Raw genomic sequence first — 25263 nt, 5'->3', positions numbered from 1 at the left:
GATGGTATTATACGCCAGCTAGATTAACTTGTTTTATTCCTTCCTATTCCCCTGTTACCGGGGTTGTTCGCAGGAAGGCACCATGGCCCACATTTGGTGGACTTGTCCTAAAGTATGCAGACTATGGGTTTAGGGTCTATACCCTTCTTCGCAATATGCTCCATTTTGACCTTAAAAAGAGACCCCTACAAAGCCCTTCTGTGTAAACCTATCCTTGAACTCCTCCGCCCAGAACGCCAATTGGACCTGCACCTTTTTAATGCAACTAAGTTGACCATTGCGAGGCCATGGAACCCCCCCCCCATGGACTCTTCCCACCTTTCTCTCTTCCTTCTCTTTTTTTCTCTTATGCCCCCCCCCCCCCTCCTGTTTTCTACAGTGTAACCATTCCCTTTCTTTTTCTGTATACCTTCTCTGACACTCCTGGTTTCCAGGAGTCGGTCCAGTGAAGATGGTTACAGTGATAAAAAAAAAAATAAATTATAATAAAAACCAAACGAAAAAATTTTTCTCTCTCTTATCTACAATCAATATGCAGTTAATCTATTTATGCACTCCTTTTTATGGCTTGGGGTTTCCGAGCCTTTGCCTACCATACAGTATACTCTGGGGCATTAAATTACCCTTATTGCGACGTACCGCTGCTTTTTTTTTATTGTACGGATGAAAATTGAACTGTAACAATCACACTGTTGCACTAATCTGTTGAATTTACTTTTCTACCAATAAAGACTTTGTAAAAGAAAAGCCTCTGCATGTGCTATATATACAGACAGGAATGTAGTAGCAGCTGTTTTTTTTCTAAAACCACTTTTAAAAAATCATAACTTTGCTTTCTATATAGGTTTTCCCTCTGCACAGCATCATGGATCAGCTGATGGGTCGAATATCTGTGCTGTACTAGTGTCACATGCATGACGTATACCCGTTAGTATTAGCATTTCTATGTCAACAGAACACAAGCAAAGAATCAAGCCCAGGTACATCACTCCCCTATCTCTAGCAGACCTGTGTAGTTTTAATCAACAGTGCAGTGTTCAGTGTGAGCTTTGCTCCAAAACGGACTATGGAGGACACAGGCACGCTGTGACCTTGCACAGTGTCCTGTTCCTCTGAATGAGAAGACGCTGAACGCAAACTGACCACACTAATGCGGATCAGCTTCTGTGCTTAGTGTGGTCACTTTACAACAAGGAAGAAAGGGGTTTGGCAGGACCAGGTATTCTAAGTGTAAATGAAATAAGATCATATTATATACAGTGGATATAAAGTCTACACACCCCTGTTAAAATGTCAGGTTTCTGTGATGTAAATAAATGAGACAAAGATAAATCATTTTAGAATTTTTTTCCACCTTTAATTGACCTATAAACTGTACAACTCAGTTGAACAACAAACTGAAATCTTTTAAGATGGAGGGAAGTAAAAATAAAAAACTAAAATATTTTATTACAGCACTGAGTCTTTTTGGGTATAACTCTATCAGCATAGCAAATCTTGACTTGGCAATATTTGCCCACTCTTCTTTGCAAAAACACTCCAAATCTGTCAGAATGTGAGGGCATCTCCTGTGCACAGCCCTCTTCAGATCACCCCACAGATTTTCAATCGGATTCAGGTCTGGGCTCTGGCTGGGCCATTCCAAAACTTTAATCTTCTTCTGGTGAAGCCATTCTTTTATTTGGTTGTATGCTTTGGGTCGTTGTCATGCTGAAAGATGAAGTACCTCTTCATGTTCAGCTTTCTAACAGAAGCCTGAAGGTTTTGTGCTAATCATGACTGGTATTTGGAACTGTTCATAATTACCTCTACCTTGACTAAGGCCCCTGTTCCAGCTGAAGAAAAACAGCCCCAAAGCATTATGCTGTCACCACCATGCTTCACACTGTGGGTATGGTGTTCTTTTGGTGATGTACAGTGTTGTTTTCGCATCAAACATATCTTTTGAAATTCTGGCCAAAAAGTTCATCCTTGGTTTCATCAGCCCATAACACATTTTACCACATGCTTTTGGGAGACTTCAGATGTGTTTTTGCAAAATTTAGCCGGGATTGAATGTTTTTTTCTTTGTAAGAATAGGCTACGGGAGATTGTTGTCACAAGTACCACACAGCCAGTACTTGCCAGATATTCCTGCAGCTCCTTTAATGTTGCTGTAGGCCTCTTGGCAGCCTCTCTGACCAGTTTTCTTCTCGTCTTTTCATCATCTCGTCATTTTGGAGGGACGTCCAGTTCTTGGTAATGTCACTGTTGTGCCATATTTTGCCCACTGATGACGACTGTCTTCACAGTGTTCCGTGGTATAGCTGAAGACTTGGAAATTCTTTTGTACCCTTCTCCTGACTGATATCTTTTAACAATGAGATCCCTCTTTAGCACTTTAAATGATGGCAGGTGTGTACTGACTTTTTTAACATGAGTTTGAATGTGATTGCTTAATTATGAACACAGCTACATCCCCAGTTATAAAAGGGTGTGCACACTTATGCAACCACATTATTTTATTTTTTATTTTTACTTCCCCCCTTAAAAGATTTCAGTTTGTTTTTCAATTGAGTTGTACAGTTTATAGGTCAAATTAAAGGTGGAAAAAGTTTTGAAATGATTTCTCTTTGTCTCATTGCATAAGATAATATCTGGCATATTTAAAGAGGCATCAACTATAAATTATATTTTAAAGGTTAGGCTTACCCATGGTTGCTGAATGCAGACATCCAACCTTCCCATATGTAATAAGTACTACCCTCAATGAAGCATTAGCCTCACCCCTCAAACCCAACGCGACTGTGTGAAGCTTTAAAACCTGGAGCTAAACTGGATGAACACTGCAGTCTGCCACGTCGATAGTTTGCTCCGTGCCATTGTATAATATACACCGAGTGCAATTTGTGGGTGTTAAAGTGGTTGTTAACCCACCAAGTAATAATGACACCATTCTCTGTGTTTATTAATATAATCTGCCCTGTGTCTGTGCCTTATAAAAATATTGCAGCTATGTATCTAATTTCAGAGCGCCGATTCTGTCTAACATGTCCCGCTGCCTCTCTCCGCCTGACAGCTGCAGCAGGTGGGGCCGAGGATCCCCCACGGACGTCAGTCAGGAGGGGAGGAGGAGAGAGGCGGCAGGTCACGTAATCGTTGATCGGTGCTCTGAAATGAGGTACATGGCTGCATTATTTTTATAAGGCACAGACACAGGGCAGATTACATTAATAAATACAGAGGATGGTGTAAAAAAATAACAGTATTTGATCAGCAGGAAGGGTGGGGGTGGGAACGGACACGGAGCTGACAGGCAAGAAAGAAGGGGGGAGAGGACAGAGTAGAGAACAGAGGACGACAGAGGAGAGCTGTGGATCACTGAGGCACGTAAAATGACCACGGTGTCAGTACTCAGCAGCCATGATACACCGTGGTCAGTTTACAGAGGGAAGGGCAGAACCAGGCAGGATCAGCCAGGTATTTCAGAGGGCCAAATGACACAGCACAAGCAGTGTGCTGTATAACATGCTTTAAAGGAACAGGATCTATTTTTTTTAAGGTTAACAAACACTTTAGGATTGTTTACAGAGCATCCCACCTTTGTGTTTAAATATTTAATGGTATCTGTGATACCTGCTTGCCTGATAAAAGATTTCACATTTTTTTGAGATTTAGGTAGCAGAGTAAGATGTCCACAGAATAAGAAAAAAAAAGCTACAATATCGTGAATCAGCCAGACTTACATTTTCCTCAGCATTGGACAGAGCAGCCGAGATCCTGTCTATAGCAATACTAACACCAACTGCACAGGGTAGAATGGCAGATCCAGTCTGAGGCCCACGAAATTGGGAAATCTAAAAGATGACAATATATAAGCATTTTAGAAGTTGCAATAAATGACCAGTCCAGCACAACGTCAAGCATCAATCATATCTGGCCACACAACGGCTGTAAATTCCATAACTGGCAGACTTTCTACAACTGGAAACACTTCTAACCCTTTGCCAATCCATTAAAACAGAAAGGGCTCATTTACACAAGTGTTGCCCATTAAAGAGCGATCAAAGTGGATCATGCATACTTTCCAGGAGCCCAATCTGATCACAGCAATCACAAAGAGGAGCTGAAAGTCTACCACAACCATCTAGTACGTCACTTTTTTTGGGAGGGGGTTAAAGGGTGACGGATAATAGAGGGGGTGAGCTGACTTTAAGAGGATAATCTGTTATCAATGAGATTGGAGCCAGTCAGAGGTGTTAAGAAAGTCTCCCAAAAGTTTTTTTAAAATATAGCAAGGCAACCCCTTCAAATATACACTACCGTTCAAAAGTTTGGGGTCACCCAAACAATTTTGTGTTTTCCATGAAAAGTCACACTTATTCACCACCATACGTTGTGAAATGAATAGAAAATAGAGTCAAGACATTGACAAGGTTAGAAATAATGATTTGTATTTGAAATAACATTGTTTTTACATCAAACTTTGCTTTCATCAAAGAATCCTCCTTTTGCAGCAATTACAGCATTGCACACCTTTGGCATTCTAGCTGTTAATTTATTGAGGTAAGCTGGAGAAATTGCACCCCACGCTTCTAGAAGCAGCTCCCACAAGTTGGATTGGTTGGATGGGCACTTCTGGCGTACCATACGGTCAAGCTGCTCCCACAACAGCTCAATGGGGTTCAGATCTGGTGACTGTGCTGGCCACTCCATTACCGATAGAATACCAGCTGCCTGCTTCTGCTGTAAATAGTTCTTGCACAATTTGGAGGTGTGTTTAGGGTCATTGTCCTGTTGTAGGATGAAATTGGCTCCAATCAAGCGCTGTCCACTGGGTATGGCATGGCGTTGCAAAATGGAGTGATAGCCTTCCTTATTCAGAATCCCTTTTACCCTGTACAAAGCTCCCACCTTACCAGCACCGAAGCAACCCCAGACCATCACATTACCTCCACCATGCTTAACAGATGGCGTCAGGCATTCTTCCAGCATCTTTTCATTTGTTCTGCGTCTCACAAACGTTCTTCTTTGTGATCCAAACACCTCAAACTTGGATTCATCCGTCCACAACACTTTTTTCCAGTCTTCCTCTGTCCAATGTCTGTGTTCTTTTGCCCATCTTAATCTTTTTCTTTTATTGGCCAGTCTCAGATATGGCTTTTTCTTTGCCACTCTGCCCTGAAGCCCAAAATCCCGCAGCCGCCTCTTCACTGTAGATGTTGACACTGGTGTTTTGCGGGTACTATTTAATGAAGATGCCAGTTGGGGACCTGTGAGGCGTCTGTTTCTCAAACTAGAGACTCTAATGTGCTTATCTTCTTGCTTAGTTGTGCAACGCGGCCTCCCACTTCTTTTTCTACTCTGGTTAGAGCCTGTTTGTGCTGTCCTCTGAAGGGAGTAGTACACACCGTTGTAGGAAATCTTCAATTTCTTTGCAATTTCTCGCATGGAATAGCCTTCATTTCTAAGAACAAGAATAGACTGTCGAGTTTCAGATGAAAGTTCTCTTTTTCTGGCCATTTTGAGCGTTTAATTGACCCCACAAATGTGATGCTCCAGAAACTCAATCTGCTCACAGGAAGGTCAGTTTTGTAGCTTCTGGAAGGAGCTAGACTGTTTTTAGATGTGTGAACATGATTGCACAAGGGTTTGCTAATCATCAATTAGCCTTCTGAGCCAATGAGCAAACACATTGTACCATTAGAACACTGGAGTGATAGTTGCTGGAAATGGGCCTCTATACACCTATGTAGATATTGCACCAAAAACTAGACATTTGCAGTTAGAATAGTCATTTACCACATTAGCAATGTATAGAGTATATTTGTTTAAAGTTAGGACTAGTTTAAAGTTAGCTTCATTTAAAAGTACAGTGCTTTTCCTTCAAAAATAAGGACATTTCAATGTGACCCCAAACTTTTGAACGGTAGTGTATATCAGTTTCTCTTCCGTCAAAATATCATTATTGTGCTGACCCATGGAGCCTGGGTTGGTGGAGTGGAAGCCGTTCACTTTTGTGCTGTAAGCTTAGAAAGAAGGTCTTGTGTACAGGTATCTGCACTGTGGGTAGAATCAAGTAAACATATTTTGGAGTTCATGGGGCAAGCGGCGTGAAAACCGTTACTGACTGTAGTTAATACTTATGACCAGTAACAAAAACGTTTTGGGCATCTCCAGAGCACATAGATGAGGATCCATGGAGGGTGTTCATATCTCCAGCAAGTCGAGTCTGACCTATGGCCATACTGAAATATGCAGTTTGCCCAATGCGATATAGTGAATAGTTGGGTAAGCTTTTGAGAAGGTGAGACAGAGATACCAGTGGTATTGCTACCAGTATATACGTTCACTGTTCCCCCCATCTATTTGCCCAGGTCTTTCTCACACTTCTGCTTACATGGAAGGTTAGCTATTAGTACTAATAGTGAAATGGATAAAAGAATCAAACAGTAGAAATCAGATCTTTTTTGTAGTGGTGGCCTGGCCTACTAGACCAAACAAAGAGGCTGTAATAAGTTTTTCAGGGCGTGGACCAGAACTGGGTCAATTAAAGTACTGAATGATGCTCAAAGTTTGGACATGAGAAGTAGTGTTGGGCACGTATGACTAGATAGCAGGGAATTTGCCTCTAAAGCTTCAATCGCCCCTGATGACGTCACTTATGATGAAACGCGTAGAACACACACTACTGCGCATGCACAAATTTGTCGTGGCCGTTATGATCCTGGCATGAGAACATTGTATGGGATGTGAAGCATTTTTGGCTATTTACTCATTGTAAGTGTACACACCACATTAAATTCTTTTCTACTTTGCTAACCTTCACTATGGCGAATGTTGGTGGTATTGATAAAGCACGAACCTTTGAGTGAAACGCATCTACCTATTTCTGTCTCTTCCCTGCCTATCAGCACCAGTTGTTTTTATGGACTTTGTACAGCAATGAAGCAGTTTTTTGCATGGTATGAGTGTGCAGCCATCCAATTATTCATTTACTATATGCCTGCAGCAGTGCAGGGCATGCACCTTATCCACAGTGCAGTCTGAGTACTACAGCCGGATGATATCCCCTGTTAACAGCGGCTTTTCATTACCTATGGCGAATGTTTCTTTTTTTCTATGATGCAGTCTTTCTTTATTTCTAGTAGAAGTGCATATAATACTATATCGATATAGTAGTGTGGATGAAGCTGACTGCCCTGTGAATTGCATATAAGCACTATTGGATCTCTCATAACTGGGGTCATCTAATTCTGATAAGCTGCCCTCTTGCTGCACTGAGGTGGTGTGCGGTTCTTTAAAGGCTTTTGGGGATCCACTTCTGTCCTCCTTTGGTGTATTCAGAGAAGATCACGGTCCTCTTGGCTCTTTAATTGGGACTTTATGCATGATATTTTTTTTTTTTTTGCCCATAGTGCTTTTATAGGTATTGTTTTTTTTTATACACTTTGTTTGGATTTGTGTAATTTGAATGTGGCCTCCTTAACAGAAGAATATATGTTCACCAATTTGTGCACCTATATTATTCACCTGTTCAATATTTTGTAGCGCATAACGAACTTCAATTGCAACAGCATAAGGAGCGCAGATTAACAGAATGAACCGTGTGGAGTTAATTATATTCAACGTGGTACACCCTGTCAGATTTGAGCAGCGCAGTAATAGCTTCAAGTGTGGGGAATGGCTAAACCATCTATATCTTTGGGGAGCTGTGCCAAATGCTGGCCTGACCCTTCTTCCAGATAAGGTCCCTAAATAACGAGTCTATCATATGAAACCATTATCCACACAGGGGAATTATGGAGTTTAAATAAAAGCTGTGGCACGTAGATTTTTTTTAAGCTGCGGCAGCCAATAACAGAAGGAGGAAGTTGACACCATACTTCACATTTTTCCTGAAAACCTGCAAGTAGCAGAAACTGATTAGTTTATTGTAAGCTATGGGAAGAATAGAGAAGGGTTACCTTCATCATGTTTTTTTTTTCTGCTGTCTGGGTCTCCATTGGAAGTTGAGAATGTGGATAATGATTAATATTGTGGAAATTATGCAAATATTTCTGTTATTTATGCAAATAAAAACAAATAGGAATGTGTGTTCAGCTTTATTCAATAAATGACACCGTTCCTCTTTTCCTAAACACTGGCCTGCATAGCTGGCAAGTCAGTGAAGAGTAAACACATGATAATAAGCACATGCTCTTATGATGTGCTCCATGTCACCTTGTAAAGACAAGGGATTATTTGCTCACCAGCTGTACTCACTGCCCAGTCCCCCGCATCTCTCCATTACACAACACGTACCAGATGGTCATATCTCCCCCCAGCTGCAAGGATTTCAGGGATGGTCCTCTGCCGGCGTTTGATGAATGCCACAAATTGAAATACAATCCCACTGTGCTGCTGCATCTTGTACACCAGGCCGGAATTTACCACCACCTAAAAAAAGCAGACACAAATGTTGGAGGAGCAGAACATAACTAAATGAATGTAGCAATTACCGCTATATAAATTCCAGCTGGTGGTAAAAAAATGAATATACTATCTGAATAATTTGCTTTAAATTAAAAAAAAAGCCTTCATAGGCTAAAGCAGGAGTAGGCAACCTTAAAGAGGTGGAGATCTACCTGAACAACATGGGAGAAGTCAAAGATTACCGGGCACAGTGTCGCCACACACCTGATTTAAACCCCTAATTGTCATACTACCGTGTCACAATTCCGTGCATTGGACGGCAATCATGGTTTTAAATCAGGTGATGTGGTGCACTTTCTGAAAGTGCACCAAAATTCATGCATTCAAGAGTTTTGGTGCACTTTCAGAAAGGTCACCAAATCCACAGGATATAATAGAAGTCTATGGCAAAGCGCAGCAAACCTGCAGGAAAGCTGCAGGTACACTGCACTGCACCAGTAGTACAGGTAAAAGTCAGTGTAAAAGCGGCCCTATACTTTTATGCCCAGTGTATTGCTTCACACTGACCTGAAGATCTCTTCTTTCCTGCTGCTGGCACCACTCTGGAGAACGCTAGCCGAGATAAGAGGTGGAGTGGAGTTGGTATCACTCCGCATGGGACAGGAGCCGGCACTACAGAGGAGGCATCAGCTTATGTGGATCTTGTTCCCTACTACAGCTCCAACTTTACAAGTAGTCCCTCTGCATTGTGTGATGCTCTGGGATGGCAGTTCAGCAAGTCCAGACCGCGATCTACCAGTCACCTGGTCGCGATCTACAGGTTGCTGACCCCCGGGCTAAAGGAAAGCTCCACTTTTATACAAACATATTTTAAGTATTTTTATATAGTTATTTTTTACTTATTTTCCACAATCAATTTTCTATACTTTCAAAAACCAGCATATCACAAGATGCTGGTCATTTGCAATAATCCACCAAATTTAACTAAGACCATAATGTTGCTGCTTTGGTAATATGTCTTAGGCTTCATGTACACGGGATGTTTTTACAACCTCTCCTGAATGATTTAACTTGACAGATAGTAACCCACGTTTAAAATGTCCGTTTTGACGCGTTTACATGCCTTGTTTGCGTTTTGGAAGAGTTTTAAAAAAAATAAAAAATACATTTTTTCATTTTTCTTTTCAAAATAGCCAAAAACTAAAAAACGCCTGTAAACGAAACGCGGCAAAACGTGACTTACCACGTTTAGCTGCATTTGGCGCTTGAAATGCCTCTAAACTCAGCTTCTGATCCCATTTTTTGTGTTCCAAAAAAAAGCCTATAAACTCAACTGCCTAGAAACGACTGTAAATGACCCTGTGTACATGTACTGATAAGATAACAGAGGAGAGTTCAGGGGCAGTTGAAAAAAATGCCAGCTGCTCCTAAACGTCCTTTTACCAGCAGCAGTGTACCTAAAGCCTTCATGGTCCCACAGTGCCTAGTAGTGTTTATAAACCATTGAGTGTGCACCATGCTAAGCAACAGTTAGGAGAAAGGGAAAAAGTTAGGGAAAGAGCTAGGTGAGGTACGTATGTCACATACAAGATACAAAAGAACCATTATGGCCTATTCACATTTGTGCTTTGTGGAAAAGTGAATTCACTGTAAGTGGCACCCCAATGCACTGTACAATAGAGAGCAACACACAACACATTGCACTACAAGCCATATGCCGCCGTGCATTGTGGTGGGCTGCATTGACCCACATTAACACATGCCATAATACAAATGGGGCCTTAATGGGAAAACTGCCTGCAGTTTATTCATATTCTAAAGACTCTCAACTGAAAAAAAAAAAAAAAAAACTGTCAAATTGTGAAAATATTCTTAAGGCACGTTTCGCACTCATGCGATCTGAAAGTTGTGCGATTTTGCCACGACTTGAAGCAATACCTGTGTAATCTTGAGGTCTAGAGACCTCAAGTTGCATCAAAGTTGGACCAAAGTAGTGCAGGGACTACTTTGAAGTTGCACAGATATGAATGGTTCTCTTTGGAAATCATGGGGTATGACTTGTCATGCGACTTTGCAGTCCCAAGTCACAGGACAAGTCGCACAAGCGTGAAAGGGGCCTAAAGTGGAACTATGTGCAAAATTAAAAATAAGATGTATGATACTCATTAATACACAGACTTATATAACCCAAGTAGTAAATAAATTGATGACAGCTTTTATTTCCCAGGTTTCTATTTTGCTACCAATTACTGAGCACTTCCTAAGAAAATCATTGAATTATCCAGCGACGAGTGAACCTATTTAAGCAACAAATAATTTAGAGAATATCAGATCACAGCTGTATTTTAATAAAAGAGAAGACCTTGCTCTCATTTAGGGCCAGTACACACCAGAATGCAGTGCGGAAAAGGTGCATTTTGTGCATATCTGTGTAATAGCGATAAACTACAGTACCTAAAATTGTCCATAGGTGATGCTGTAAAAGACTTTATAGGTTATCATTTTAGAGTTAATCAAGAATTATGGTCCTAGAATTATTGTTCCCGGGGGCGTGTCTGGAATGGCGTTGAGAGCAGATGTGTGTGTCTGAGCTCCCTAGGACTGGCGCTATAATCCTGCATTTACAGGGTGCAGACCCACAAAAAACTACCCTCTCCAGGGCATGCACAGGAGGAAATCCCAGCCGAAATCCCGGAAAAAGGCCGCAAAGCCGGACATCGCAGACAAGTTCACAGCCGCAGCCCCGCCTAAAACTCCTGCACGGATGGAGAACCAGGCCGAAGACCCCGAAAGGCTGCCTGCTACCGTGGCCGATTTTAAAGCGGTCATGCAGGCCACAACCACCCTGACTGATGAAGTGGACCACATACAGGCCAATGTGGAGTTCATAAGGAAGGACTATGATACATTTCATGGACGAATGACTGAGGTGGAGCAAAGGGTCTCTCAGACCGAAGACACGGTACGTGATCATGGGGCTGACCTCCATACACTTAAGACCAGGGTTAAGGTGCTAGAGTCTCGTGCAGAAGATGCAGAAAATCGCAACAGAAGAAATAACCTGCGCATTCAAGGGCTCCCTGAGGGGGCTGAGGGCGCAGACCCCACTGCCTTTGCCGAACGCTTATTGCATCAACTACTCCCCTCAGCACGTTTTTCTCCATTTTTTTTTACTGTTGAGAGGGCCCATTGTATACTCTCCACTAGGGGGCCCCAGGGAGCACCGCCCCGCACCTTTATCTTCAAGCTGCTTCACTTTCGAGATATGGTGATAAAGGAAGCTAGAGCTCAAGGTGAACTCCGCTTTGAAAACGCCAAGCTCCTAATCTTCCTGGACTATTCGCTGGAAACCCAGAAACAGCATAAATCCTATGACGCAGTAAGAGCCAGGCTTCGCTCCAAGCATATCAAGTATAGTATGTTGTTCCCGGACAGATTGAGGGTGGAGGATGGAGAAGCTGTTCGATTTTTCACATCCCCAGAGGAGGCTTCCATGTGCATTGACACACTACCGCGCAGATAAGTAATTAACATGGCTGCCTGCTCATACAGGCCGATCTCACCTGCTGCCCTTATGAACGTGCCTTCTTTGTATACACTGACCTGGGTCTACCTCTTGGGTCCCAACAGTTCCCACGTGTCACTGTGCTCCCTATTTCATGACCCCTGGAGGCTATACTCCGCACTATCCCCTGAGGCCTAACTGCTGGAAGTATACCTACGAGACTGTATCCTGTTTCTTCCTCCCTCCTCCCCGTCCTGAGACCCAGGCCTTTGGGCTTGGCAGCATGTACATCGTTATTGTTTAAGTTTGTACCCCCAGCACCGCTGGGAGACTGTACCCACATTTTTTTTTTTGATCCGGTCCCCAGCAGAGGACTAAATGTGTGTCATCTAACCGCTGGCCTGGGATGCTGTTTCGCACACGTTTCCCCATTGCAGGCGTGTTCGCCTTTGGTTCGAGTTGGGATCTTTCCCAAAGTTGGGGTCGGGGTTGGCGGGGTGGGTTGGTTGGGACTGTTTGGTTATGTTTTGTTATCTCATTATACTTTCACAAGCAATGTTTTAATATGTGACATGGGATGCTTGGGTTGTCATGTCCTGATTTATGTGATGGTCTGGGTTCAGCTCCTGGGCCTAGTAGTCATATTCCCGCTTACTTTAACGCCACAGGGCGAATATTGCTGAATGCAATATAATTTCGTGGAATACTAGGGGTCTAAACTCCTCTGTGAACAGATCACTGGTATTTCAGTTCCTCAATACTTACCATCCCCAGATCTGCATGCTACAGGAGACTCATTTAACAGACAGAAAACTTTTAAGCCTTAAAAAGCCCTGGGTGGGACATCAGTACCACTCCACCTATACCAATTATTCCAGGGGGGTTAGCATTTTAGTTCACAAATCCCTACCTTTCAAGCTGCTGGCACTGGACCCGGACGGGAGATATGTCATATTGCATGCTGTGATAGATAGGCTGGAGCTGGTGGTGGTGGGTTTTTACTTAAACCCCCCCCCCAGCCTCCAAGAGACTACTCAACCAGGTAATATCCAAGATTGCTGTAATTGCTACGGATAATGTGGTGATAATGGACGATTTTAATTTGGTCCCGGAACCTGGGTGGAAGAGACTCCCCGGTGGAGCGGGCTTTCGGACCTGCTCTCATGGGTGGATGCCTCCAGCTGATGTGTGGAGGTGGCGGTATCTGAACCAGAGAGACTACACATGTCACTCAGCCTCATACAAAATGTTTTCGCGCATAGACCTGGCCTATGCGGGGGGGTCCTGTCCTCTCTAGGGTTCGGGACATCTCCATCCTTCCCCGAGGCATATCGGACCACGCTCCCCTGGCATTGAAGCTGAGCATGTCCATGGCGCGGCAGGGGAGGGTCTATGGAGACTGTGCAGATTCTGGCTGTCTGACTCCAGGATCTCTGAGCCATACAGATCCGAGGTGATACAATACTGGCGGGACCTTCACCATATCCTAGGATGCATTCAAGGCCTTCTCTAGGGGTAGTCTACAGACACATATCTGTAGGATTCGAAAGGACATGAGAGAGGATATACAGAGGGCTGAGACAAAGGCGACTGCACTTGAGACAGAATACTCCACTACCAGGGGTTTCCAGGGTATATTCTGAATTTCAGGCCGCAATAAGGGATGTCCTCCTACTCCGAACATCCGCTACCAAAACGACATTTTTACAAAAATCCCAACGTATATTTGTGCATGGGGAGAAAACGGGTAGCATGCTGGCATGGCTGGTGAGAGAGAGTTACTCACCTGTGACTATATCGGCTATAGCCGACTCCGATGGGTGGCTTCTGACAGACCCTACTGCCATTAATGGCCGATTTGCATCATTCTACCAGGAGCTGTACAGCTCCAAGATGACATGATGAGGAACTCACAGCATACCTGGAGGAGGTGGAGCTACATTGTTTGACGTCCACCTACAGAGATGCACTAGACCAGGGATCCTCAAAATACAGCCCTCCAGCTGTTGTGGAACTACACAACCCATAAGGCATTGTAAAACTCTGACATTCACAGACATGACTAGGCATGATGGGAAATGTAGTTCCTGAACAACTGGAGGGCCATAGTTTGAAGACCCCTGCAATAGACGCACCTATTAAGTTAGAGGAGATTCAGCGGGTGGTGGCCTCTGCAAAACGGTAAGACACCGGGTCCTGACGGCATCCCTGCTGAACTCTTTAAAACATATGTGGAGGAACTGCTCCCCACATTTAAACTCATGCTACAAAAGGCTGTGAAGGAGGATTTTCTTCCACCGACTATGGCTGAGGCGGTTATCGTAGTCATTCTCAAGCCAGGCAAGGCCCCAGAGCAGTGCTCATCACACAGGCCGATATCTCTCCTAAATGTTGATGCCAAGCTATTGGTCAAGGTATTAGCCAGGAGCTTGAATGTTGTGATCACTGCCTTGGTACACGCAGATCAATTCAGATTTATGCCAGGACGGGGGACTGATATTAATATCCGGCAGCTCCTTACACATCTTTCCAGGGCAGACGGGGACAGTCCAGAGGTGGTAGCCTCCTTGGATGCTGAGAAAGTGTTTGACTCGGTGGAATGGCACTACCTCTGGTCCATCTTACGCAAGTTCGGGTTTGGCCCCTGCTTTAATAGATGGGTTCAAATGCTTTATCACAACCCCACGGCTCGTATTCGCACAAAGAACTCACTGTCACCTCCATTCCCCCTGACCAGAGGCACTAGGCAGGGATGCCCGCTCTCCCCCGGCCTGTTTGCATTAGCCATGGAACCCATGGCGCCCCGCATTAGAGCAGCCCCCTCCCCCTCGGTTGAGGGCATTCGGGTAGGAGTGATCACAGACAAAATATCCTTACATGCTGAGGATACCCTCCTATTCCTTAAAGACATTTCCTCACTCCCACCGGGCCTCCATATTGTAGATGTCTTCGGCTCATTTTCTGGCATTAAGGTTAACTGGGGAAAGTCACTCCTCTTCTCGCTCCATGCATCGGGACATCATCCAACAACGGGTACCCCCTTAAACTGGACTTCAGAGTTTAATGTGTAGGGGGTGCTGATTAGAGCGCCTCTGTCCTCATACATAGAATTAAATCTCATGCCTCTACTAAAGACCTTTTCACAGAAATGCACGGCCTGAAGACCTCTCCCTCTTTCACCAGTGGGTAGGGTAAACTTGGTTAAGATGATCTACTTACCTAAATTCCTATACTTTTTTCGCAACTCCCCACTAGTCCCCCCGGCCTCATTTTTTGCCAAACTGAAAGGTATCATATCCTCCTTTGTGTGGAATGGCAGGCCCCCATGTTTAGCCATCTCCACCTTACAACTCCCCATTGCTCAAGGAGGCCTATCCCTACCAGACTTTCAGGTGTATTTTTGGGCGGCGTTTCTAGTAACAGTCAGGTGGTGGTTCTCTAAGCCCAAAGACAACCCAGCGGTAACCCTGGAAGCAGCGATTATGGGATCATACTCCTCCCTCAGCAATCTGGTATTCAGGGGACCGAGATCTCACCCAGCCTTACAGAACTCATGCGTACAACAATCTTGGTGTGGCGCAGGGCTGGAACATAGCTCCCCCAGGACATACTCCCTCCACCTCCCCCTCTGGGGTAATCCTAACCTCCCACACCTGAACAAAGTCCGGGACCCCCAGATTTGGGCATGGCAGGGGATAGTGAATCTTAAACATATAGTCACCGGCGGCAAATTGCGAGCGTTTCCTGACCTCAGAGATGCCCATCAGCTGCCAGGTTGGATGCTATTTAGATATTATCAACTATGCTATGCATACAGTAAGCAATTCCCACCTTCTATTACCCTCGAATCGGATTCCGTAGAGGGGTTAACTCACTGCCAAGGTCAAAGACAAACCCTTGTCCTCCCTGTACTTCCATTTGTCCATAGCCCCCACAAAACAACTGGAAAAGAGCCAAAATAAATGGAGAGGGGACATCCCTGATCTGACAGAGGAGGATTGGGAAGCTTGCCTATCCTCCTTTGTGACAAACATGATCTCAGCCAAGGACTGCTTCCTGTAGGTTAAGTTCCTCCACAGGGCCTACTTTACTCCAAAACGACTGACACTTAGGAATCTAGAGACCCCAGTGAATTGTCCTAGATGTGACCTGCGGGCTGCCTCCTTTCTTCATATGGTCTGCTAGATTACTGGGTAGGGGTTGTGGATAGCCTCAACAGCATCACGTCTCTGGATATGTGATCTGACCCTAGGTTGCTGCTGCTTAACATATTTGGTGCCAGTGTTCGGGGCAAATATACTAGGTTGTTTCTAAGCTATGCCAATTCTATGCATGCAAAGAGATATTGCTTCACTGGAAGGACGCTGCGCCACCTACTGTGCTTTTGTGGCGTAGGGTTATGAACTCAGTGTTGCCACTATATAAAATCGCATATATTAAGCGAAACTGCCCTGGCAAATTCGATAAAATATGGTCGGGATGGATAGATGCCTGGGGGGTGGAGTTCTTGGATGATGCTCAGGATGTTATAGCTGAAGATGTACCACAACAATAAACCACAAAGTTCGATCTCCTGTGGGTTGTTGACCTATTACAGTATGTAAGTTACCCACTTGCACGAGGTCCCCACACACACACACAACCTTCCTGGGAAATTGTGCTGGAATATCTAAATACTGTACTAATATTTATTACGATATAAGGATTTTGCTCCCATATATCCTATGGATATCAATAATGATGTTTTCTATGTCAATTTGTATAATATTGTTCATGTAACAAATTGTGTATTTGCATCGCTTGTACTGTAAATATTTTTTCTTGTTAAAAAAGAATTATTGTTCCCACTCTGATATTCACAGGGATACCTCATATGTGTGGTGCAATCACTGTTTACATATGTGTGCAGGACCTACATGCGCATTTTCGTGTATGCGTGGGATTGCTTTTACAATTTTTTTTTTTTTAATTAAAAATAAATAAATAAATTTAAAAACACTATTTACATTTTTTTTTGTTCATTTAACCTTATTGCTATCAGAACAGGGCGAACAAGCCCCCATGTGATGACTTTGGTCAGGTGACTATTAGACAGATTGTGCTTGGTTAGATGTTTCCCTGGCTGTAACAGCCAGGAAATTACTGCTCTGAAATCGGAGATGATAAAATACTCCTCGTTTCTGGGATAATTAGTTACAGAGGAGAAAGGGATATAGATGTTCCCCCATTTGCTCTGTGAGAGAGCTCAGAAACAACCGTGGCGAGCAGCAGGAGAACCTTTGGTGCGCTGTAAAAGTGCTCACAGTCACCAAGGGCACTTCTACAAGAAAGCCAGTCGCTGGCTGAAAAAAAAAACATGCCAGGATCAGGACTGCAGCCATAATCATGGTATAATCACTTGCCGACAAGACGTAGTATTATGTACGTCACTCAACAAGTGGTTAAATTAGAAATGAGCCCTTATGAACAATTACAAGGCATTTACAGGAATTTATAGTCATAGCATTAACTTTCATTTTAGAACATCAGCATTGTAATAACAATTCAACTACAATGATACCTCAGTTTGCGAGTAACGCAGTATACGAGCGTTTCGCAAGGCAAGCTATATTTTTTTTTTTTTTTTACATCCTGACTTGATTTGCGAGCACTGTCTCACAAGATGAGCAGGACTCAAGCTGCTGGTATATGTATTACTGTATGTGGCCAGGGGTGCTGGAGAACTCGGAGACACTCCCAGCTGGGTAGGGCGGGCGTAACGTGCGACAGAGCACCCGAAAGGGTCAACAGTTCCCAAGTGTATCTGAGCGTCACCAGCACCCCCGCGCCTCTGGCCACATACAGTACTGCATGCACCAGCAGTGGTTGTTTAACAAAGCATCTGAAACGATTATGCTCGTAATCCAAGGTATTACTATAATAGGTATTTTTGACCATCCAGTATAAGCTTACTTGAAAAAAAAACTCCTTTCATGTTGTGAGTTTTGCCTGTCTGCCGGCCATCTCTGTCCACAACTTTCTGTATTCTCTGTATGCTTTGCAGCATCTTCTTTGCTGTTTACTTTAAAATTCTATGGACTACATTTCCCACAGTACCTTGCTGCCTGCGAACAATGATTCCTGTAACCCATCAACATCTACTTACAGGGCATAGTGACTATGCATTATAGGCTGGGCTGCTGTTAGAAATCATGGGGCCCCTTACAGCCTATATGACAAGTCCCCCGTCCCCCCCCCTGCACCACACAGGGGGACACACAACAGGGGTAATCAGATGTGGGCAGGACATGGAGGGGGATCAGTGCTGTGGGGAAGGGAGAGAGGGAGAAACCGTCTTTCAGCTGCTGCAGGGAAAGACACAGAGGCCATTGTTCCTGTAATTGTCCCCGCAGGAACTGATCCCCCACCCTGTTCTGCCCCCATCTACAGGAAAACCAGTGGTACCCTCTTATAGGTGGCCTTGGTCACAGGATTTAAAGTGGTTGTAAAGGCAGAAGACTTTCTTTTACCTTACTGCATTCCATGCACCAAAGTAAAAAATACTTTCTGCATGCAGCTCCCCCCCCACATACATACCTGAGCCTGATCTCGATACAGCAATCTACACGAGAGCAGAGGCTCTCTCACTCCTGACTGGCTCAGATACAGCAGCAGGAGCCATTGGCTCCCATGTTTGTCAATCTGGGCCTGTGACAAGGAGCAGAGGCGGGACTGAGCTCAGATCTGTGTGTCTTTTAGACATTCAGAGGTCACTCAGGAGCGAGCACACACAAGTGCCTCCATAGGCAAGCGGCTTGCTATAAAGGCACTCGGTGTGGGGGGGGGATCTTCACAAAGTTTACAAACTTCAAGATTATTCAGATAATAGGAATAGGGTAGAAATAATTAACCCCTTGGAGTCGGCGCCTCCTGGCTCTTTAAGGGGTTTCAGGAGGTGCGATCTATGATCATGTGACCCCTGTGATTGGCTGTCACAGCGGTCACATGATTGGAAAGCTCCCGATCGCAAGAAGCTGCCATTGCTGGATACCTCATGAAAATGCTAGCTGCCTGACTATCGTGCTGATCCTCTTGCTCCAAAATTTTGTGGGTAACTAACCCAGAATTAGAGAATGCAGATAAGTAGCCCTGGTTTTATATACTGCAAATGTGTTCTGAGTCAGTGACTTAGAAAAGGACTGAAGTCAAAAATCAGTAAGACGATTAGTCGATTAGTCAACCAGGTCAGCAATGGCACTCTTGATGATCATTGTCACTAAGACAGAAAGTGAAGGATAATTCAAAATGTTATTGTCGTCATGAAAGCAAAAGAAGAGGAGTAAACTTCCAATGGGGACAAATGTTCTGGCGTAACAATTATCTAAGAGGAAAATTTCATCTTATTTCCTATTTCATCTTCAGGATCTTCAGGACAGAAAGTTAATAGCTCCCCCCCCCCCCCCCCCCCCCCCCCCCCCCCCCAGCAGAACACAGCTATAAAAAAAAAAAAACTTCATAGAGGAATTTAACCATTCCCTACTCTATCCAAAATAAAAAATAAAAAGTTAGCTTCTAAATTCTCAAGCAGTTTTAACTGAGCTTATTCAAGAATCCCAACGCCAAGAAACCTGGAGCTTACATGCGGTTGAGGACTCTGTCCCTGTCCCCATTAGGCAGGACTAGGTATCTGAGCAGACAAGCACCAAAGCCATCACATGACAGGAAGAGGAGTCATTCTAGGTATTTTTTTTCTTGCTTCTAAGTAGCCAAACTTTAGATGACCTTCCACTTTAGATGACTACTCAAGTTGGGCTTAGACAAAATAAAGCTGAATACTATAAGGGCGGGCAGTTTTCATAAGACCATATAGTTATAATAATTTAAGCCTTTATTTTCAGAGTTGTGTATGCGCTCAATTATGATTGGTTCTATAAAAAAAAAAAGATATACACTGTCCTTCCTCTAGTACAAATTAGTAAAGGAATGTTATGATAGGATGCTTTTTAAAATAGACACTATCCCTTATTTTTAGGACTGTACATGTTCATAACGTTTCCTAATTTCAGTAGATTCTCACCTGAGACTTAATGCCCAGCCTCTTAACTAGTCCAATGATCTCCTCTAGGTCCTTCAGGCCTTGCTTTGCCAGGGCGCCAACCCCCAATTTCTGCTTTGTCAGAGAGGCCATCGTTGCCGCAAGCTCATGGAGCTCTCCTTTCTGCTCAATAAACTTATAAAGTCGATTCAGCTGGAACTGAAAGAAGAAATAAAAACCAAAGTATAACTTTTGTTTAATAAATAGCTGGGCAACAGCAAAAAACACATTCATAGGTCAATACTCCTATCACTACTATAGTGTCTCAATCTGTACTAAATGGTAAAGGAAGCCTAGGAGGTGCTGCTGACAAGGGTTACTGCTAGTGTGTACAGAAATGCAGAGTGTTTTTAAAGGGAAAACCCAATATACACATACACGCCCATCTTGGCAATTGCTATGTGCTGCACTGCGGAAAGTGGCTGTAAACCTCAAACATGAAATCCGAACATATCATTCTGTAGGGTTTACTTGCCTCTTTCCAAAGCACTGTCATTTCTCTCTGCTGTCTAGTTCCTTTAGTATCAGCATCGGTCAGTTCTTTTTTTTCCCTGACACCAAGAGCTAAGAAGGTGACAGGGGAGGGATCTCCAGCACACCACCTGTGATTGACAGTCTCAACTCTGTTCCTGTGTACTGTATGAAGGGTTGTGAATCCCTTCCCTCCAATCAGCTCTCAGAGGTTTTGTGCAGTGTGTAACAGCATCACCTAACCCCCTGTTTTGTGAGATTTACAAGACTGTACAGGACAAATTGCTGCAAATAAACAGGTACAACTTTCGTAGGAGGATTTGTTTAATCTCTGCGCATCACCTGAGGCCAGTCACGTCACTGGGTATATGTAAGGATTTAAAACCACTTTAAAATAAATGAAGCTTTAGCATCCGGTAGTAATTAATGTTGTAGTGCTATGTGACGCCCATGATGGCTTCCCTTGCTGAAAGGTTGTACTTATATGTGTGTGTACTAGCTCTGAAACATAATTAAAGGAAAAGTATAACCAAAGCTCATTTGGCTGGACTTCTCCTATGGATCACTGGAGTGCAATTAGTTTTGCACTCCTGTGACCCGTTTTCAGCAGAGAGGGGACTGAAGTCGACCCTCTGTTAACGTCACGGATATCAGTCCAGGCACCAGAGTCTGGATCCGCCAGGTGCCTGGACTGATAGCCCACTCAGCCTCTCGGCGAGCCGCTGAGAGACTGAGCTGGCCATCCCCGCCCCCTCCACAGCTCAGCGCTCCAATGAGCGAGGAGTGAGCAGAGCAGAGAGCTGTGATTGACAGTCTACAGCTCTCTGCTCAGGGAACTGTCAGAACCGAGTGATCGGCGATGTTCGATCGCCCGGTTCTCAGTGCAGAGGTCCTGGGGTACAGATGCAACATTGGATCGATGCTGCATCCACCAAGGTAAGTATGATTGTAAAACAAAAAAAAAATTAAACCCATACTTCTCTTTTAAGCTTAATAAGGCAAAGCAGAGTTACAGTCTGCCAACTAGTCAGTTATAAGGTTACCTTTGAAAGAGTTAATGCCCTTTGCATAGTCATTAAGGATGCTCACAGATTACAGAGGGCCTCTATGCATAAAAAGTTTGGCCCTGAGGTTAATTACTATTAGGTTTATGGGTTAGCTAGAGTTTAAAGTGAACAAAAACAGGATTTGGGCATTCATATATGTTTAATAGTAATACATGGGCCAATAACACAAGCCCTCACTGAGACACTGTGGAGCAATACATCCTCACAGTTCAGTAGAGAAACAATGAAGCTTTTCTTTTTGCAACTCGGCTCACCTTACCCCTCGTTCCCCATCAGTGATTTGGCAGCTTTCCAATCTTTAATGCAAGCACAAAGCAGGGTCAGCTGAGCTGATTAGGTTTAGGCTCCTTTTACATGGTGTCTGTTCTGATCAGCAGGGGATCCATGAACAGATTCCCTGATAAATTAGAGCTGAATAATATTGATATCACTATTGTGATATCCTTATCCATTCAGTTTGTCCTGGCTGGACCTTAACCCTTTCATGGCAGAGGGTAAAACAAATCTTAACTCCTTAATACAGTTTTGCAACTTCGACATGTATTCATAAAACTGTACATATCATTGCAACTACTTAGTGTGTCCAGCTGAAGGTGAATATTACCTTTTTTCCCCAAGGCAAATTGGGCATTCATTTGGGGGTAAATTATATTTTATTATCAAAGAAATGCAGCCGCAACTACAATTCTCAGCGTTAGATGTTGATTAATGACAGGAGAGTGCGGACTGGATAAGGCCCCTTTCACACTGGGGCGGTTTGCAGGCGTTATTGCGCTAAAAATAGCGACTGCAAACCGCCCCTAAACAGCCTCCGCGGTTTGTTCAGTGTGAAAGCCCGAGGGCTTTCACACTGAAGCGGTGCGCTGGCAGGAGAAGAAAAAATCTCCTGTCAGCCGCATCTTTGGAGCGGTGAAGGAGCGGTGTATTCACCGCTCCTGCCCATTGAAATCAATGGGACAGCGCGGCTATACCGTGGTAATACCGGGGCTATAGCCGCGCTATACGAGGGGTTTTAACCCTTTTTCGGCCGCCAGCGGGGGGTTAAAACCGCACCGCTAGCGGCCGAATACCGCGGTAAAACAGCGCTAAAAATAGCGCTGTTTTACCGGCGACGCCCCCTACCGCCCCAGTGTGAAAGGGGCCTTAAACTGAACAAATGTTGCAGAGATGCGGTACACTTCATTAAATTTTTGCCCTTGCTGCAGATTATCTCTGAACCATGTGATGTCATAATCTGGCAGATTGCCTGCTTTCAACAGAACAAGTCAAGCTACAGTTTCACACTATGTGGAGGCTTTTTTTTTCATTTGTATGGTCCAACGTAATGCACAACAACACTTTGAACAGTGGTCCTGTCATGAGGCTAAGGCGTGAGACCCTTAGGCCTCTTTCACACTGGGGCGGTGGGGGTGTCGGCGGTACAACAGCGCTATTTTTAGCGCTGCTGTACCGTCGTTCTTGCAGCTGTATTCGGCCGCTAGCGGTGCGGTTTTAACCCCCGCTGGCGGCCGAAAAAGGGTTAAAATCACTCGTACAACGCGGCTATAGCCGCGGTATAGCCGCGCTGTCCCATTGATTTCAATGGGCAGGAGCGGTTTAGGAGCGGTGAATACATCGCTCCTTCACCACTCCAAAGAAGCGGTTTGCAGGACTTTTTTCACCGTCCTGCCAGCGCACCGCTTCAGTGTGAAAGCCCTCGGGCTTTCACTCTGAACAAACAGCGGAGGCTGTTTAGGGGCGGTTTGCAGGCGGTATTTTTAGCGCAATACCGCCTGCAAACCGCCCCAGTGTGAAAGGGGTCTTAGAGCTGCCTTCTGAACTTCATAATCTGGTTCCATATAAGCACTGTACACTCTAAGGTATCTGAGTCCACGTGTTCCGTAAGCACATTATCCCCTTTGGTGGTGGATTTTCACATATTGGTTATTGAAGCAAGAACGGTGGTGCTGCTACCTTTGATCACTGTGATTGCACTGGGATTCTTTTTATTCCCCTTTTGGACTTTCTTCTATATGTGATATGGACTTTTCAACAATGGTCTACTGTTTATTTTTGCACATTGCACTTTACAGTTTATTATAATATACATTAGATTAGATATATTACATTTTTTAACTCTTTACACTTTTTAGCACTGCACATTTATACAGGGGTCAAGTTCTGTAAATACAGTATCTCACAAAGAGTGAGTACACCCCCTCACATTATATCTTTTCATGCAACACTGAAGAAATGACACTTTGCTACAATGTAAAGTAGTGAGTGTACAGCTTGTATAACAGTGTACATTTGCTGTCCCCTCAAAATAACTCAACACACAGCCATTAATGTCTAAACCGCTGGCAACAAAAGTGAGTACACCCCTAAGTTAAAATGTCCAAATTGGGCCCAATTAGAAATTTTTCTTCCCCCGGTGTCATGTGACTTGTTAATATTACAATGTGTGAATGGGGAGCAGGTGTGTTAAATTTCGTGCTTTTGATCTCACTCTCTCATACTGGTCAGTGGAAGTTCAACATGGCACCTCATGGCAAAGAACTCTGAGGATCTGAAAAAAAGAATTGTTGCTCTACATAACATAAAGATAGCCTAGGGTGTAAGAAGATTGCCAAGACCCTAAAACTGAGCTGCAGCACAGTGGCTAAGACCATACAGCAGTTTAACATGATAGGTTCCACTCAGAACAGGCCTGACCATGGTTGACCAAAGTTCATCAAAGTGCTCAGGGTCATATCCAGAGGTTGTCTTTGGGAAATAGACATATGAATGCTGCCAGCATTGCTGCAGAGGTTGAAGGGGTGGGGGGTCAGCCTGTCAGTGCTCAGACCATACGCCGCACACTGCATCAAATTGGTCTGCATGGCTGTCGTCCCAGATCTTCTAAAGATGATGCACAATAAAGCCTGCAAACAGTTTGATGAAGACAAGAGGACTAAGGACATGGATTAGGAACCATGTCCTGTGGTCTGATGAGACCACCATAAACTTATTTGATTCAGATGGTGTCAAGCGTGTGTGGCGGCAATCAGGTGAAGAGTACAATGACAAGTGTGTCCTGCCTACAGTCAAGCATGGTGGTGGGAATGTCATGGTCTGGGGCTGCATGAGTGCTGCCGGCACTGGGGAGCTATAGTTCATTGCGGGAACCATGAATGCCAACATGTACTGTGACATTCTGAAGCAGAGCATGATCCCCTCCCTTCAGAGACTGGGCCGCAGGGCAGTATTCCAACATAACGACCCCAAACACACCTCCAAGACGACCACTGCCTTGCTAAAGAAGCTGAGGATAAAAGTTGATGGACTGGCCAAGCATGTCTCCAGACCTAAACCCTATTGAGCATCTGTGGAGCATCCTCAAACGGAAGGTGGAGGAGTGCAAGGTCTCTAACATCCACCAGCTCTGTGATGTCGTCATGGAGGAGTGGAAGAAGACTTCAGTGGCAACCTGTGAAGCTCTGGTAAACTCCATGCCCAAGAGGGTTAAGGCAGTGCTGGAAAATAATGGTGGCCACACAAAATATTGACACTTTGGGCCCAATTTGGACATTTTCACTTAGGGGTGTACTCCCTCTTGTTGCCAGCGGTTTAGACATTAATGGCTGTGTGTTGAGTTATTTTGGGGGGACAGCAAGTTTACACTGTTATACAAGCTGTACACTCACTACTTTACATTGCAGCAAAGTGTAATTTTTTTATCAGTGTTGTCCCATGAAAAGATATAATAAAATATTTACAAAAATGTAAGGGGT

The 25263-nt window shown here is 44.1% G+C and overlaps 1 protein-coding gene across 2 annotated transcripts in view; it reads right to left on the bottom strand.

Annotated features, from left to right (window-relative positions):
- The window catches only part of EIF2AK4 (eukaryotic translation initiation factor 2 alpha kinase 4), a 208410-nt gene that overhangs the window by 53294 nt on the left and 129853 nt on the right, over nt 1-25263 (bottom strand). For both annotated transcript variants that reach the window (XM_073610756.1, XM_073610757.1), the window contains 3 exons: nt 19956-20132; nt 8284-8418; nt 3726-3836 (listed from right to left, as the gene is read on the bottom strand). In XM_073610756.1, the coding sequence (XP_073466857.1) occupies nt 3726-3836; nt 8284-8418; nt 19956-20132 (423 nt within the window). The remainder of the gene's footprint in view (nt 1-3725; nt 3837-8283; nt 8419-19955; nt 20133-25263) is intronic.

Source organism: Aquarana catesbeiana, linkage group LG13, assembly GCF_042186555.1.
Source record: "Aquarana catesbeiana isolate 2022-GZ linkage group LG13, ASM4218655v1, whole genome shotgun sequence".
Classification (NCBI taxonomy): Eukaryota; Metazoa; Chordata; class Amphibia; order Anura; family Ranidae; genus Aquarana; species Aquarana catesbeiana.
The sequence above is the reverse complement of the archived record's forward strand: the minus strand, read 5'-3'. Positions and strand labels throughout refer to the sequence as shown.